The sequence below is a fragment of the Manis pentadactyla genome, chromosome 9, assembly GCF_030020395.1.
Source record: "Manis pentadactyla isolate mManPen7 chromosome 9, mManPen7.hap1, whole genome shotgun sequence".
Lineage (NCBI taxonomy): Eukaryota > Metazoa > Chordata > Mammalia > Pholidota > Manidae > Manis > Manis pentadactyla.
This window is the reverse complement of record NC_080027.1, coordinates 46,704,603-46,723,525: the sequence shown is the minus strand read 5'-3', so window position 1 is coordinate 46,723,525 and position 18,923 is coordinate 46,704,603. Positions and strand designations below refer to the sequence as shown.

At 40.1% G+C, this 18,923-nt stretch overlaps 1 protein-coding gene across 6 annotated transcripts in view; it reads left to right on the top strand.

The window, feature by feature from the left end:
* Nucleotides 1-18,923, top strand: part of LOC118914656 (interferon-induced very large GTPase 1-like) — a 75,862-nt gene that overhangs the window by 6,755 nt on the left and 50,184 nt on the right. For 3 of the 6 annotated variants that reach the window (XR_008999230.1, XR_008999231.1, XR_005025708.2), the window contains exon 2: nt 1,667-1,811. The exons of 1 other annotated variant lie outside the window; for it this stretch is intronic. Coding sequence is in view for 2 of the 5 variants with exons in the window: in XM_036889765.2 (XP_036745660.2) it covers nt 1,790-1,811; nt 10,475-17,769 (7,317 nt within the window). In the remaining 3 variants the exon portion in view is untranslated. Of the gene's footprint in view, nt 1-1,666; nt 1,812-10,474; nt 17,920-18,923 lie in introns of those variants that run through there. 2 more of the 6 variants (XM_036889765.2, XM_036889755.2) reach the window with 2 other exon arrangements.

The window sequence follows — 18,923 nt, the reverse complement described above, 5'->3', positions numbered from 1 at the left end:
ATTTGTTAGAGTCTTTTCCATAAGAATTCTTGAAGATGAAGCACTTTTGCAGGAACACTTCTGCAAAAGCATTTGAGTAAAATAATGTGTCTACAGATAGCAGAAGACTTAAAAATGGCCATGGTTAAAGATCTGATGAGAGTTCATTTTAACACAGTTAACAAGGAAATTTAGTTACTTCTGTAACACACATTTTAAGATGATAACTGGAATTAGGACTAATAACATTACATATCATATTTTTAGTAACTTTATACAAACCACTTTCTATATCCATATAGTTAATTCTTTCTTTTCCTCTTTCTTTTTCTGAAACAACCAACCATTGTACTACTTTTTCCCTTAACAAAAACATTTTTCCCTACCTTATACCTTTTCTTAGCCAAAAAAACATCCTACTTTGCTTGTCAGAGTTGTTTCCCTTATTCTAGTAGTTTTAATTGTATACGGTTAATTAGATTCCTAACTCTTAGAAACCATATTTTCTAGTGAAAACTAAGTAAGAAATTGTGAATTGTTACACCAACATTCTGTATATTGGCAAATTTATTAATACATTTCATAATTTCTAAAAACATATAGTTTCTAATAGCATAATTTTTCCTCAGTATGGCACAAGACATGTTCATTGACAGGTCCAAATATCTTTAGTTTCTCTGTAATAAGAAGCCAAAAGTGGATACACCTATGTTCAGTAATTAATGTTTCAGTATTTTATCTTATTTAGAAATAATCTAGATAATCAATGAATTTCCATAACTTAACTTAACTTAGCAAAATTAAAGGGTGTGAGTTACTAAAAAGTTTTAGGGAAACCGAAGTAAACATAGCCTAAAACATGTTTATTATTGAAGAGCTCATTTACAAACTTATATCCCACTTACATCTATTTAATTCAATTGTATTAATAGTTATATTTAGATTACTCATGAAAATTTCATGAGACATTCAGCAGCTAGCTATTATTTTAAGTCATTTTATTGGCAACAAATTTTGTGACTGGGATAACATGAGCTTTCTTGACTAATAAAACCAGGTAAAATAAAAGTTGTATGTCTGCATTATATTTAATCTTGATAACTCTGAAGACATGTCTGTTTTAACTAAACCAACAAACTTAACCTAGATTTTATTTACTTAAAGTATCCCAGGTCACATAAACTTAAAAGGCATTTGTGTTAGTTTCTATTATATTTCTGAGAGTTTTGAAATATTTAATCTGATAAGAACTTATTTTTCTTTAAGGCAATTAAAGAATTTTTTTTACAAATTAAGTTTGGCAATGCCATCTGGAGGTAGAAAAATATCATATATACATAACATACATCTATAGTTATACATAAACACACAGACAGACAAGAGACTCTATAGCTTCAATTCCAAAATTTTAGCCATGTATCAGGTACACCAGTACAAAACTTACTAGTTTATAAATAACAATTGAATTCAAATTATGTCTGTCAGATAGAACAAATTAAGGTTACCCATTAATAAGGCTAAAGTTTTTTATTAATATCTATGGAAAAGACTTTTTTAAGATTTGTGTTTGTCCTTGACCAGTAATCTTATGAAGGCTGTAGACTAGATTTAGGCTAGGGAGCTTCTATAGCAGTTTGTGTTTTAAAAGCCTCTTTCCCCTCCTTTTTTTTTTCCTTTCAGTCTCAAGCAAGTGTGAGCAGTGTGTTATAAACACTCCTAGGGTGTTTATACTTCAAAGACCTGGCAATATTTACATCTTCACGAGACAGAGAAAGAATGCAAGTTTATTCCTAAGAGTTTGAGGGTACATATGTCTACTATCAGAAATCCAGGTAATTATTATTTATATTTTTCCTTCATTCTCTTAAGAGCAGGGCATTTTGTTTCCAAATTCCTTATCTTTCACAGTAACTGTGGGCATTTTGAGATGTATAGGGAAGGTTTGGGGGATGGTAAGGATAGGTGGACTTTGAACTGTTTATAGAGCTACATTTATGGGTTCACAAGTATTTGTGAGATAAGGACAGTTGCTTTTAACTCTCAAAGAACTGGGTAGCAGCTTAAGTGATATCAAAGAGCTGACCTGCTCATCCAACTACATTATCTTCAATCTGCTGCTTCATATCAGGGAGAAGATTTCCAACAAAGATGGAAATCAAAAGATTTCTATGTTCTGGTGCTTCAGGGTTTCATGCAGTATGCCTTTACAAAGTCTGTTTAAAGTGTTAAAAAGGCCTTCAAATGCCCCCACACATACATTTTTTAGTGTACAATTTAACCTTGGATCAATTCACCTTAGGGAGAAAAGCCCCTGAACATTGGCCTCCAGCTGATCCATTTCCTGAATATTTGTAGGAGGGCTGGGAGAAATTCTGGTCATCTATTTCCCCTAGTAGGGAGGGGAGCAGGAGTGCTCTGGATTAGGGAGTAGGGGGTTCTCAGGAGTGCTCTGGATTATCTGTTAACTACAAAATAATCGTGGGTGGAAAGAACACCCCTTAGCAGTTAATCAAGTTCCCCATGAGTGGGGTTGTGAATTGTCACTAAATCCTCTATAGGATTTTCTGAAAATGGACGTAAAGGGGGGGTTTATAATTTAAAAGATCTGCTGCTGTCCATGGGACATGAATTCTTTGCAGTGGTGGTCCAGTATACATCCATGAAGGACATTGCATAAGAAGGCCCAAAGCTGGCAGCCCTTGAAAGTAGGGGTTGTAAGGGATACCAAAGTGAGCCAAGCCCTACCACCTATTCTGGGGCTTCTGCTAAATTCATTTGCTGTCTTTCAGCATTTATATGAGTAACCTGTGCAAACTGGGTGGTGGTCACATTGAAATGCTCTCTGTAAATCTTGTAGGAAAAAAAAACTTAAAATAGTGAGGTGGGTATTCAGAAGATCTTTCTGGAGATGGTGGAGTAGTTTTGGAAGCTAAGGGAATTTGCTGAGGAGAAAGAGCCAGATTTAAAAAGGAGAATTTATATTGGATATGGACATTAATTTTTGTTCTAATTTCTGTTCTTTCATTTTGCTAAGGGAATCCCTAAGAATAGTCATTATACTCTTTTGTGTTCTATTTTAATTTGGTCTTTACATAGGTACCAATAGGATAATTGTTTTGGATGAAAATTCTGTAAAATTTGGTTTTTCAAATATAGAAGTTTTTCCAATTCAAAGAATCCACTGTCTGGCCGCTGATAAAGAAGACCTTATAGTCATCTCAATAGTGACTTAAACCAATTAGCCTTTTTATGGCTTAACCACAGACACAAGAGGCATCCCAAAAGAAAGTGGAAAAGATGCAGACCTCCAAGAGAAAGTTCACTCCCAGAGTTAGCCTAAGAAAGCAAAGACCTTCTTTGTCATAGGCATTCTTACTGTCATAGGCAGTAAGAATGTTATAGCAAAAATGGTGTCTCCAATTTCCCACAAGAACATGAGATGCCTCTAGTCACCAAGACCCCCTAATCTGCGACAGTGGGCAGGGGCTACTGGAATGGGACTTGTCTGACACTAACCAGACAATGAATGTTGCAACAACAGAGGTCCCTTACAGACTAGGACCTCTTACAACAGATTTCCCTGAGAGCTGGCACAGTGAGACAAAGGGAATACTTCTTGTCACTCTGTTCTCAGATTCATGATCTCTCTGGCTGGTCACCAGATACATACCTATAAATGCATCTACTAACAGTGAAGACCATAGAGAATATTCTCACTGGCCAGAAAGCCAGGCTTTTAAGACATAGCACAAGATGAAGGGAAACCTCATCCAGTTTTTTTTATGGGACCCACAGCAAAGTTTGTCTAAATAGATACGAGTCTGGTGAGAACCGTGAACTTACCAGTCTGTGAGGCTGGCTTGAACAACAGGCTTATAGGACCTTTGCCTGCACTGTCTGGGAGAAAAAAAAGGGATCAATAGAAAGCAAGTGTACTTACAGTGAATCTTTGCTAGAGTTGCTACACCCAAAGCACTAGTTTATACAAATATTTTTTCATGATAAATTTAGAATATAGAAAAGGACACTCAGAACTCTGCTTCCACTGGGCCCTGCAGGCAGAGAACAAGGATACTGTCTTGGTAAGACTCCTTAGCCTTCTGAGGGCTCCTATCAGAAGTCCCAGGTCCCAGCCAAGATGGCGATGTGAGTAGAGCAGTGGAAATTTCCTCCCAAAACCACATATATTTTTGAAAATACAACAAATACAACTCTTCCTAAAAGAGAGACCAGAAGACACAGGACAACAGCCAGACTACATCCACACCTGCAAGAACCCAGCACCTCGGGAAGGGGGTAAGATACAAGCCACAGCCTGGTGGGACCCAAGCACTCCTCACCCCAGCTCCTGGCGGGAGGAGAGGAGTTGGAGTGGGGAGGGAGAGGGAACCCAGGACTGCTAAATACCCAGCCCTAGCCATCCACACCAGAGCGCAGACACAGTGCGTGCATGGATGCAGAAAACTAGGGAAACAGGACAGTAAGACCTGTGAGCGGGTCCCCGCAACCGGCACCCCTGGGACAAAGAAAAGCAAGTGCTTTTTGAAAGTCTTAAAGGGACAAGGACCCCACAGCTGGACAGAAGCATTCTGGGACACTTAGCCCAGCAGCTGGGGATCATGGGGAACTCTGGACACCCTAACACCTTGGGCAGCAGTGCAACTCGGAGGCCGCTCACAGAGATAAACAGCCTCCCAGCCATTTCCCCTCTGATGCGGCTCCGCCATATCAGAGCAGCAGCCCAAGCCAGGCCACACCCACAGCAACTGCAGAGCTACACTCCATAGCGGCCAGGCAAGAAGCAGAAGCCCCATCTGCACGCAGCTGCCCAGCACAAGCCGCTAGAGATTGCTGTTCTCCCAGGAGAGAAAGGCCACAAACCAACAAGAAGGGACATTCTCCCAGCATCACTTGTGCCAACTCTGCAAACTATCTCTATCGCCATGAAAAGGCAGAAAAGAATTTGATACAGACCAAAATCACAACCCCTGAGAAGAAGATAGACCTAACCAGTCTTTCTGAAAAAGAATTTAAAAAAAAATCATAAACATGCTGATGGAGAAATATACAAGAGCTAAGTGATGATGTCCAGAGGGAGATTACAGGAGTGAAACAATCTCTGGAAGTATTTATAAGCAGAATGGATAAGATTCAAGAGGCCATTGATGGACGAGAAACCAGGGGACAGGAACGCATAGAAGCTGACACAGAGAGAGATAAAAGGAACTCCAGGAATGAAACAGTATTAAGAGAACTGTGTGACAAATCCAAAAGGAACAATATCCGCATTATAGGGGTCCCAGAAGAAGAAGAGAGAGGAAAAGGGATAGAAAGTGTCTTTGAAGAAATAATTGCTGAGAACTTCCCCAAACTGGGGGAGGAAATAGTGGCTCAGACTACAGAGGCACACAGAATTCCTAACAGAAGGGACCTAAAGAGGGCAACACCAAGACACATAATAATTAAACTGGCAAAGATCAAGAACAAGGACAGAGTATTAAAGGCAGCCACAGAGAGAAAAAAGGTCACCTATAAAGGAAAACCCATCAAGCTATCATCAGACTACTCAACAGAAACCTTACAGGCCAGAAGAGAACAGCATGATATATTTAATGCAATGAAACAGAAGGGCCTTGAACCACAGATACTGTATCCAGCACGATTATCATTTAAATATGAAGGAGGGATGAAACAATTCCCAGACAAGCAAAAGTTGAGGGAATTTGCCTCCCACAAACCACCTCTACAGAGTATTTTAGAGGGACTGCTCTAGATGGGAGCACTCCTAAAAAGAACACAGAACAAAACACACAACATATGAAGAATGGAGAACTAGGCATAAGAAGGGAGAGAAACAATCATCAGACTGTGTTTATAAAAGCTCAATAAGCGAGTTACATTAGACAGTAAGGTAGTAAAGAAGCTAACCTTGAATCTTTGGTAACCACAAATCTAAAGCCTGCAATGGCAATAAGTACATATCTTCCAATAATCACCCTAAATGTAAATGGACTGAATGCACCAATCAAAAGACACAGAGTAAAACAATGGATAAAAAATCAAGACCCATCTATATGCTGCTTACAAGAGACTCACCTCAAACCCAAAGATATACACAGATTAAAAGTCAAGGGATAGAAAAAGATATTTCATGCAAACAACAGGGAGAAAAAAGCAGGTGTTGCAATACTAGTATCACACAAAATAGACTTCAAAACAAAGAAAGTAACAAGAGATAAAGAAGGACATTACATAATGATAAAGGGCTCAGTCCAACAAGAGGATATAACCATTATAAACATATATGCACCCAATACAGGAGCACCAATATATGTAAAACAAATACTAACAGAATTAAAGGAGGAAATACAATGCAATGCATTCATTTTGGGAGACTTTAACACACCACTCTCTCCAAAGGACAGATGCACCAGACAGGAAATAAGTAAGGACACAGAGGCACTGAACAACACACTAGAACAGATGGACCTAATAGACATCTATAGAACTCTACATCCAAAAGCAACAGGATACACATTCTTCTCAAGTGCACATTGAACATTCTTCAGAATAGACCACATACTAGACCACAAAAAGAGCCTCAGTAAATTCCAAAAGATTGAAATCCTACCAACCAACTTTTCAGACCACAAAGGCATAAAACTAGAAATAAATTGTACAAAGAAAGCAAAAAGGCTCACAAACACATGGAGGCTTAACAACATGCTCTTAAATAATCAATGGATCAATGACCAAATCAAAATGGAGATCCGGCAATATATGGAAACAAATGACAACAACAACACAAAGCCCCAACTACTATGGGATACAGCAAAAGCAGTCTTAAGTGGAAAGTATATAGCAATCCAGGCATATTTAAAGAAGGAAGAACAATCCCAACTGAATGGTCTAATGTCACAATTATCGAAATTGGAAAAAGAAGAACAAATGAGGCCTAAGGTCAGCAGAAGGAGGAACATAATAAAGATCAGAGAAGAAATAAATAAAATTGAGAAGAATAAAACAATAGCAAAAATAAATGAAACCAAGAGCTGGTTCTTCGAGAAAATAAACGATATAGATAAGCCTCTAGCCAGACATATTAAGAGGAAAAGAGAGTCAGCACACATCAACAGAATCAGAAACGAGAAAGGAAAAATCACGACGGACCCCACAGAAATACAAAGAATAATTAGAGAGTACTATGAAAACCTATATGCTAACAAGCTGGGAAACCTAGTAGAAATGGACAACTCCTAGAAAAATACAACCTTCCAAGACTGACCCAGAAAGAAACAGAAAATCTAAACAGACCAATTACCAGCAACAAAATTGAAGCGGTAATCAAAAAACTATCCAAGAACAAAACCCCTGGTCCAGATGGATTTACCTCAGAATTTTATCAGACATACAGAGAAGACATAATACCCATTCTCCTTAAAGTTTTCCAGAAAATAGAAGAGGAGGGAATACTCCCAAACTCATTCTATGAAGCCAACATCACCCTAATACCAAAACCAGGCAAAGACCCCACCAAAAAAGAAAACTACAGAACAATACCCCAGATGAATGTAGATGCAAAAATACTCAACAAAATATTAGCAAACCGAATTCAAAAATACATCAAAAGGATCATACACCATGACCAAGTGGGATTCATCCCAGGGATGCAAGGATGGTACAACATTCGAAAATGCATCAACATCATCCACCACATCAACAAAAAGAAGGACAAAAACCACATGACCATCTCCATAGATGCTGAAAAAGCATTTGACAAAATTCAACATCCATTCATGATAAAAACTCCCAATAAAATGGGCATAGAGGGCAAGTACCTCCACATAATAAAAGCCATATATGATAAACCCACAGCCAACATCATACTGAACAGCTAGAGGCTGAAAGCTTTTCCTCTGAGATCAGGAACAAGACTGGGATGCCCACTCTCCCCACTGTTATTCAACATAGTACTGGAGGTCCTAGCCATGGCAATTAGACAAAACAAAGAAACACAAGGAATCCAGATTGGTAAAGAAGAAGTTAAACTGTCACTACTTGTAGATGACATGATATTGTACATAAAAAACCTTAAAGACTCCATTCCGAAACTACTAGAGCTAATATTGGAATTCAGCAAAGTTGCAGGATACAAAATTAACACACAGAAATCTGTGGCTTTCCTATACACTAACAATAAACTAATAGAAAGAGAAATCAGGAAGACAATTCCATTCACAATTGCATCAAAAAGAATAAAATACCTAGGAATAAACCTAACCAAGGAAGTGAAAGACCTATATCCTGAAAACTATAAGACACTCTTAAGAGAAATTAAAGAGGTCACTAACAAATGGAAACTCATTCCATGCTCCTGGCTAGGAAGAATTAATGTCGTCAAAATGGCCATCCTGCCCAAAGCAATATACAGATTCGATGCAATCCCTATCAAACTACCAACAGCATTCTTCAATGAACTGGAACAAATAGTTCAAAAATTCATATGGAAACACCAAAGACCCTGAATAGCTAAAGCAATCCTGAGAAGGAAGAATAAAGTGGGGGGGGATCTCACTCCCCAACCTCAAGCTCTACTACAAAGCCACAGTAATCAAGACAATTTGGTACTGGCACAAGAACAGAGCCACCGACCAATAGAACAGAACAGAGACTCCAAACATTAACCCAAACATATATGGTCAACTAATATTCGATAAAGGGGCCATGGACATACAATGGGGAAATGACAGTCTCTTCAACAGATGATGCTGGCAAAACTGGACAGCTACGTGTAAGAGAATGAAACTGGATCACTGTCTAACCCCATACACAAAAGTAAATTCGAAATGGATCAAAGACTTGAATGTAAGTCATGAAACCATAAAACTCTTAGAAAAAAACATAGGCTAAAATCTCTTAGACATAAACATGAGTGACCTCTTCTTGAACATATCTCCCTGGGCAAGGGAAACAAAAGCAAAAATGAACAAATGGGACTATATCAAGCTGAAAAGCTTCTGTACAGGAAAGGACACCATCAATAGAACAAAAAGGTATCCTACAGTATGGGAGAATATATTCATAAATGACAGATCCGATAAAGGGTTGACATCCAAAATATATAAAGAGCTCACACACCTCAACAAACAAGCAAATAATCCAATTAAAAAATGGGCAGAGGAGCTGAATAGACAGTTCTCTAAAGAAGAAATTCAGATGGCCAACAGACACATGAAAAGATGCTCGACGTCGCTTGTCATTAGAGAAATGCAAATTAAAACCACAATGAGATATCATCTCACACCAGTAACAATGGCTACCATCCTAAAGACAAACAACAACAAATGTGGGCGAGGTTGTGGAGAAAGGGGAACCCTCCTACACTGCTGGTGAGAATGCAAATTAGTTCAACCATAGTGGAAAGCAGTATGGAGGTTCCTCAAAATGCTCAAAATAGAAATACCATTTGACCCAGGAATTCCACTTCTAGGAATTTACCCCAAGAATGCAGCACTCCAGTTTGAAAAAGACAGATGCACCCCTATGTTTATCGCAGCACTATTTACAATAGCCAAGAAATGGAAGCAACCTAAATGTCCATCAGTCGATGAATGGATAAAGAAGATGTGGTACATATACACAATGGAATATTACTCAGCTATAACAAAAAAACAGATCCTACCATTTGCAACAACATGGATGGAGCTAGAGGGTATTATGCTCAGTGAAATAAGCCAGGTGGAGAAACACAAGTACCAAATGATTTCACTCATATGTGGAGTATAAGAACAAAGAAAAACTGAAAGAACAAAACAGCAGCAGAAGCACAGAACCCAAGAATGGACTAACAGTTACCAAAGGGAAAGGGACTGGGGAGGATGGGTGGGAAGGGAGGGATAAGGGCAGGAAAAAAGAAAGGGGGCATTACGATTAGCATGTATAGTGTGGGAGGGTGGGGCATGGGGAGGGCTGTGCAACACAGAGAAGACAAGTAGTGATTTTACAGCATCTTACTATGCTGATGGACAGTGACTGTGAAGGGGTATGTGGGGGAGATTTGGTGAAGGGGGGAGCCTAGTAAACATAATCATCTTCATGTAATTGTAGATTAATGATACCAAAATTTAAAAAATTAATAAATTAATTAAAATAAGTATACATTAAGCTATCAAATTCATGCATATTTTCAAACTTCAACCCTCAGTTTAATGTGTTACATGCAACCAATTCTGTGTAATTGGAAATACCAAAGACAGGCTATTAAGTTGCAACTCACCCTAGCAACTAAAAAGGCAATCCGTGTCGAGAAAACTCACAAAGATACACACAAAAAAAGAAATTTATAAAGTGTTAACCAAATATATTTGTTGGAACAATGAAAGGAGGGAATGAGAAACCCTTAAAGCCTTGCATTTTAAGTATACTCACCCTTTTGGGCACGTGGCTGACACTTCTTAAGGTCATGACACAGGCTGAGTGTCTCTTCTTCCCACAGCCATGGCCGCAGCAGAGCCCACCCCTGATGAGCCCCTGCACAGAGACGAAAGGATGCAAGATCTCCAAGAGATGCTGAGAGAAGCAGGGCTGGCAGTTGAGTACTGGCTGCCCAAGTTGCAGGAACACCTGGGTGTGACCTGTGCCCAGGCCTTACAACACCTAGAAGAAAAAGACCTTCAGAAGCTGAAATCCCAGGCACGATATCCCTGGGAGAAGAGAGCCCTGGGGAAGCTCCTTAACCTATCACATTCAAATAGCCTTTCAGAGTTACAGGAGTCTCAGGTAGAAATAATAAAGAAAAAGAAAAAGCATGCTCAGCAGGCATTACAGGAGCTAAGAGACTTGTTGTCAGAAGGGAGACATCGACAGGAAGAAACAGTAAGAGAAAAAGAAGCACAGCTAAGGCAGGCAATGGAAATCCCCAAAGAGTACTGGCCACCTCCCGAAAGGTGCCTAAAAGAAGTCATGGAAAACATGCAGACACAACTGAATCTCATGGATAGGACACTGTCTCACAGACAAAACCTCTCAGATAGTGATCTGGTAAGATGGGCATCTGGAGGGCTAGCCCTGCAGGGAATTTACAAAACCAGTTACCAAAAGGACCTTATGGAGAAGAGAGAGGAGTTGCTTGGTGTCCCCAAGGAGTTCTCAGTCTCTGGCCCTGAGCAGGGCACACGGATGGAAACAAAGGAGTTTACATCTTCTCAAGCAGAATCCATGTTCATCCAGACCATAGAGAAGCTGGGCTTCAGTGCAACTGCTTCAGCAAAGGGTGGAGGTTGCGGATTTAGCTTAGAAGCTGGTATGGATCACAGCAAACATTCAAAATCCAAGGAAACCCAACAATCACATTCTGAGCACTCTTATTTCTGCTCAACCAAGTTCAGCTACATTCCTTTGGCCTCCTGCCATTTTCCCATTGATCAGCTCCAGTTTTCCAAGGGTGCTCTCCAAGAATTGAAAGGCATTGAAGACCTGCTGGGCCAGCCAGCAGGCCCAGACAGACTCCCCTTGCTAAGGAACAGGACGGAAGCTTTCTTCCACAGGTTTGGTTCCCATGCTAACCAGGGCCCTCTGCACCTGGGAGGAATCTATTGGTGGAAAGCCATTTCAGAGGGCTTCCAAAGTGAGCAGCTGGCAGAAGTGAAACAACAGTCAGCAGAGGCCCTCAGTATTTATATAAGAGGCTGTTACAGTGGATTTGGAATGAAAGTTGCTGCAGGTTTGGATGTGTCTGACTCTCATTCAAAACCAGTCTCTCAGAGCACAACCTTCTCAAATCTCCACACCAAAGTCCAATTATCTGTGGCCCAGACAGGTGGCCCACCAGAAGCTAATGGCCTCTTCCAGTGGAAAGCTGGCCTAGTTGCCAGTAATCAAACCTGGTGTGTCATTGACCAGGGGTTTCAGCTGGTTCCCATTTGGGACATCATCCTTTCCAGCCACAAAACTGATTTTAAGCATCCTTTTCAGATAGCTAACTTCCTGAAAGACAACTACACTGCTCTGACTGGCCTCCCTGCCCAGATCAAGAATGGGGAAGAATTACTGAGTGCTGGGAGGGAGGCTCAGGTTTTCCTAGAGGATGTGAAATCCTGGGAGGTATCTGATCCTGAAGAGCAGCTTAAAAAACTGTTAAGTTTCATGCAAATGCTGAGTCAAAAAGTAAAGAGTTATGACACTTGGATTAACATATGCCTTACAAATTGGGATCTGCAGAATTTTTTGGTAAACACTGTCAACTTTTGCAAAAAGTCTTCCATTTATAAAACTAAATTTATTAAATCTCAGTTGTGTAGCCTTTTGGATCCTCATGTCTACAAAGTGACAAATTTTCCTCAGGCTCATTCCATCATGCAGTGGATCTTTCAGTCAGAGTCAGAGCAAGAGCATGTCAATATCTCCCAATTTTCTGAATTAATTAAAATCTTAAAAGAAACCCAGAATGACCTCATGGAAGTGAAGGCCAGATCTGAGTCCCCAGAAACAGTGGAGGAAGCTCAAAGAAAGGCCACTTATAAGGTCAGCTTGTCTCTTGGCTGCTTCTTGAATTACCTTCAAGAAACAGAGCAGCCAGACACACAGCTCTTGATACTTTCTATTGCAGCTGGTGCAGGATATCATGTGACAAACAATACTTTTCAGTATATCCTGGGATGTGATGAGTTAGACTTTCTTCTGGATGAAATGCAAACTGCCCAAGATAAGTACCAGGAACTCAAAAATATTTGCAGCTGCAGGGCTCAGGCGTTCCTGGTGCTCACAGGTCTGACAGTGACTGCTGGAGTCACAGCTGTTTCTCCAGAGGAGAAAACACAACGCTTGGCATTCATAAAACAGCACATGGGACAGTCTTTGTCCAAAGAAGTTGTATATGTACTCACCAAACTTGGAGCAGATCATGACTGGGAAAACCTAGAAGAAGACTTGAGATTGCTCATTGGTGGAAATTATGAAGTCACCATCTCTTCATTGCAAATGGATGAGGTGAGAAAACATTTGCAAAGTATCTTCCATGAAAAGAAACAGAGCCACAACCCACATGATAATGAAAATAACAAATGGGAAGTCATAGAAAATGAAGCCTTCCTGGAATTACTCCAGCGTCTAGGCCTAGAACATTACTACCCAAAAAAAATGAGCAGAGCCAACTTCCATCTGATCTGCAAGATTTCTGTGTATAACACCCAGCCCAACTCTGAACAGGAGCTTCCCTTCTACTTCCTGCAAAAGCTACTGATGCTAGATTATGGGCTGAGATACCTGATCCTCAAAGATGATGGAAACACAGAGAATCAAGTTTATCTAAGTGCCTCAAGTCAGAAAAATGAGACTTTTGATCCATATGAAGACATTTTTGAAGACAGAGTTAGTCCCACTAATCCTTCAGCCACTACTGCCAGATCCCTAATTCACCCTATGGATATTCAGATGGCAATTCTTCACTGTGCAGATGATTTTGCCAGACAATATATTTTGACCAAACTTTCCATTTGTCAGTTTGCCCTCCCCCTTCTTGTACCTAATCCCTGCAAATCTCAAATCGAATTCTCTCTCTGGTCTCTCAGGCAAATCAGGAGAAGCTGGCAGCAAGCAAGGAAATTAACAAAAAAGGAGAAGAACAATTATAAGGATCAGCAGATGTGTCGTGTCTCTACCCCCATTGTGTCCTTTATTAGAGTTGGAAATGGCTTCTCTGCTTCCAAATCTCAGATCATGAACTGTCTTCTCAGTAAACGTAAACATGATATCTTTTTTCACAGACATTGCAGAGGGAGCAGCCAAGACTATCTCTTGATGGGGGGCGTGGTGGAAATCTGCTGGTTCTGTCCTGGAGGAGAAGATGAGGACAGATTTGGCAACTGCTTGACCTTCACCAATCTTCATGGAAATGCACAGGAATATAAGAAGCAACTCAACTTCCTGCAGGAGGTCTCTTCTCTCATTGTGGTCCTCATATCAACTTCTGATGACAATAAAGAAAACCGAAAAATGGTCCATGACCTGTGTCAGTCATCAAAACCTTTGATCTGTTTGCTTGATGACAAAGAAAACACCATGGCCAATAATTCTGGTCAAAAAGTAAAAATTGGGATCAGGAACAGAAATCAGGCAGAATTAACAGAGGAGCTCACAACTACAATCAGACATTTGCTAAAGCTCTCTGACACTGCTCTCAGTTTAGAGGATTGTGCCCAGATTGCTCGTAAGCAAGGATTCCTTATTGATGAAGACCACAGAGATTGCAAGGAAGCCAAAGAAAAGGCAGAAATTCTAATGACCCTACTGGGAGAAATGAAGATATCTCAGATGAAAGAAAAATTACTACCACTTCAGGGACAACTGTGGCGCCTTTGGTGTAAAAAGGACAAAGAACTCTATCATCTGAGAGAAAAGGGAAATCGGAGCATTGAACAACACAAGAGCAGTATTGAAACAGATAAACAAAAAATACGGCATCAACAATTGGCCAGAGCCTTTCCTTTCAATGAATTAATGCAATCTGTCCTTGAAATTATCCAAAAACATTCAGAAACTCACACCAAACTCTACTTCTTACAATGGCTGAGTATGTTTTTGGATAACCTGACTGCAAGACACTTGGAAAAACTGAATGAAAAGAAAAAGTCTTTGTGGTCACTGATACAAACAGAAAAGCAAAAGGCACAAAAGAGCAATTACCTTAAAAGATGGCAAAATGAGATAGAAGCTATTTCCACAGAGATTAGTGATTGTACCTTGGGAATTGAGCAACTTCTCAGAGAAGTTGGACAGATCTATGAAGCTCTGGAAGAAGCTTCCTCCACAAAAGATAACCTCTTTCTCTCCCTTCCCCAGATTGCTGCAGATCTAATGATATCTGGTGTTCCCATTGAGCTGATGGATGGGGATGCTTCATATGTGCCTCTCAGGTGGGTGGCAGCTATTTTTGACAAGGTCTCTGAGAAACTTGGAGACAAACGGCTGTTTGTTCTCTCTATCCTTGGCCTACAGAGCTCAGGGAAGTCCACCCTGCTGAATGCCCTTTTTGGGCTGCAGTTCACTGTCAGTGCTGGGAGGTGTACCCGGGGGGCCTACATGCAGCTCCTGAAGGTGGAGGAGACTTTCACAGAGGAACTCGGCTTTGACTTTGTGCTTGTTGTGGACACAGAAGGACTTCGGGCCCCAGAACTGAGCAACAAATCCCAGAATCATGACAATGAGCTGGCAACCTTTGTCATTGGACTTGGAAACTTGACTCTAATCAATATTTTTGGGGAAAACCCATCAGAAATGCAAGATATTCTACAGATAGTTGTCCAAGCCTTTTTGAGGATGAAACAAGTAAAAATCTCTCCAAGTTGCCTCTTTGTCCATCAGAATGTGGGGGAAGTTACAGCTAAAGACCAAACTATGGAAGGACGAAGGCGACTAGAGCAGAGACTAGATGAAATGGCAGCCATAGCAGCTAAACAAGAGCAGTGCTCAGATGTAACCCGCTTTAGTGATGTCATTAAGTTTGATGTCAATACTCACATCTACTACTTTGCTCACCTCTGGGATGGCAATCCCCCAATGGCACCCCCCAACCCTCGCTACAGCCACAATGTCCAGGAACTGAAAAGTAGAATTCTTCTGACTGCCAGAAAGGAATCTAGAGGAGGCATCATGAAGATATCAGAAGTAAAATTCCGAGTTCAAGATTTGTGGAGAGCCCTGGTTAATGAGAACTTCATTTTCAGTTTCAGGAATACTCGAGAGGTTATGGCCATGAGCAAATTGGAAACCATGTATAACTACTGGACCTGGGAGCTGAGGAGTCATGTGCTGGGCTTGCAGAACCAGTTGATCAACCAGATCCAGAATGGAAAAATCCAAACATTCAGAAAAAGCACACTTGAGGCTCCAGTTACAGAAAAATATGAAGCTATCAAGCAAGAACTTGAAAGATATTTTAATGAAGATCCAGATAGCGAAATACTAGTTCAATGGAGAGCAAATTTTGAAAATAAGCTAATAATCCTTAAAGAAGTACTTGTTTTAGATAGCCAAAGAAAAGCCAATGAACTCATTAGTTTTAAAAAAAGTCAAGAAAAACTGGATAACAAAAAGTCAGGTTATGAAAAGGAACTACTGGAAAAAAGCCGAACGTTGGCTTTAACTGTAAAGGGCACAAAATTGAGTGAGGAAGAACTATATGAGAAATTCAATCAACTTTGGGAAAAATGGGTCTATGCTGTATCTTCAACTCTCCCTCCAGTCACAGAGCCTGACATTGATGTGGATTCTGAAAACATCCTTTTGGAATATTTCAAAAAGGAGACAAACATGGTGAACATATTGAAGAAAAAATCTGGAGAAAAGTTTCAAATCAAATACGACAAACATGTCAAAATGAACATGAAATATTACATAATTACAAGGCAATTAACGGACCATGACAAAGCATCCATAGATATGACTACTGGCCGCATTGTTTCAAGAGTTAATGAAACTATTAACAACATTTGGATGCAACAGTGTGACTATAATCCAAGTAATTTCCATGAAATCCTGAAAATAATAGATGAGGAGGCGAAATCTGCACCCAATGAGGAAAGGTACACATTTACAAGTAAATATGAAATTGACTTATCATTGTGTTTGTTCCAAAAAGCATCAGAGAATTTTAAGGAGATGCACAAGGCATTCAAGAAAGCAAATGATCCTGTAAACTACCTGGAAAGCAAAAAAGATGATTTCTTCATGAGTTTTAAGATCTCTTGTCAAGGAGCAACCTCAATTAAAACATTTGTTGATTTTCTGTGGCACAAACTCACTCCTGCTGTCTCTACCACCATATGGAAAAAAATGGCCCCTAAAATTGCTGGGGACATGCGAGCTACCTGCCCTGCATTCAATGGAAACAGGGCTAACCTGGAGAAGCACATTCTTATCTCTCTGGCAGAAAAAGAAAGTTTTGATAATTACTGGCAGTACCTTCATAATTCAGAATCATTTTTTAGGAATTACATTGAAAAACATATTAAAAGATACTGTTCAGACAAAGGAAGTGAAAAAATAAAGACTTTTTTAAAAATAAGTTTAGATGACATCAAGAATGCCATCCTTTCAGCTATTCATGAATCCACAGCAATAGCTAAAGATAAGAGCAGCACTGTGTCTGGATGGTTGGATTTGTTCTGTGATCACCTGGGGGCTAACTTGATCTTTCCACGGAAAGATTTGATAAGCATTGAACACCAGGAGATAAAAGATATTGAGTTTCTCAAAGAAGCCATGAGTGAAGCTTTGGATCCTGCAATGAAGAGAGTAGAACAGAACTGTTTGAGTATGTCTGTCAATGAAATGGTTCCTGAAATAGAGAAAATGCTCTCTGAACATCTCTGTGGCTGCTGGAAACAGTGTCCCTGTTGTAAAGCAATTTGTACCAACACAATCCATAAACACGAAGGAGACCACAGTGTTCCCTTCCACCGTCCTCAGGCTGTCAGTGGAGGGTATTTATACAAAACAGACAACTTTGTCATTGATTACTGTACTAATCTGGTAGCAAGTGATTGTGTATTGGTTTTGAGAGATAACTGTAAAATCCCATATAAGAACTATCGACAGGCAGGAGGGGAGTATGCCACATGGAGCATCACCCCAGATTCATCCACCCAGCCATACTGGAAATGGTTTGTCTGTCACTTCAGATCAAAGCTAGAAGAAAAATATCAGAAAAAATTTATAAATAAAGGTAAAATCCCTGATGCATGGACCAAAATCACAAAGCAGGATGTGCTTGATGACTTGAAAAAACAATAAAACTCAATGACACAAAAGAGCCCTAATATCTGGACAAAAGAGTCACAACACCTGAACAATTCTAAAATACCTCCTCCTTGCAGTGAGAATCATCATCATTTCCTTCTTTCAAATGAAACCTCTAAAAATAAATCAATTAATATTTCAAGAGTTGAAAATTTCCTATGAAAGAACTTATTTTATTTTGCTTTGTCTCAATTCCTTCTGGGTTAGAAACAAATTACTAAAATGTATGGCTATACGATAAAATCAAACAAAATCCATTTAAAGTACCTACAAATGTTGCTCATCCCTGGGCTTCCCTAGCCAAACTGAGTATGGTGGGCTGATTAAAGCTGTCCTATTCCAACCTACTGCAGAGGTCCTCCAGCAAGTGATCTTTGCTCAGGATCTGCAACATTTTCGGAACTGTACTACAATCTGAAACTTCCTACCTAATCCTTTCTTGCCTCTCTCCTTCACTGAAGTTAGACTGGCATTGTGATCTGAAGGTACTCCCTGCCTACTTTTGGTCCCACCATTTTATCCCTCACAGGCATGTCTCCTATTAAATCTCCTACATGTCTAAATCCCGTCTTAGTGTATGTGTCTTGAATAGCTCAAACTTACATAGACAGTACTAAACTGGTCCAAGAGGCAGGAGTTAAAATGGAGTTTGGGGACTGGCTCACTTACCACCCAGCGGGCAAGGAGGACCCATTCTGAATGGCATGAGAGGCACAGACAGTCCCACACACAAGATGGTAATCAAACCACTGAAGCTTTTACCAGTGGACATCTGAAAAACACAAGGGAAACAGTCCCTACAAGGGCAGTGAGGTTCACTGGTTATTGTAAAGTTGTGTTGCCACTCTACAGAATAACAAGAAACTGAGAGTAGTTAACAAATAACTAAAGGCTGTGTGTAAGGGCCTAAAATGACTCTTGTAGCTTACAAAGAGGCCCTTATCTCCTGCAGGGAAGAATGAACACATTTAAGAAGCAGACTGAACACTTAGTAGTTAGAGTCAAAGATCCAGAGACACTCAGCCAAGGCAGGTCTGTTCTGCTAAGGTGAGGGCCTTGACTGGGAAAACCTGGAACCTAGAGAATGGGATGGGACATCTCAGTGGATACTCCCAAGGATTTTAGCTCTGCAGGCCCCCCTGAAACCT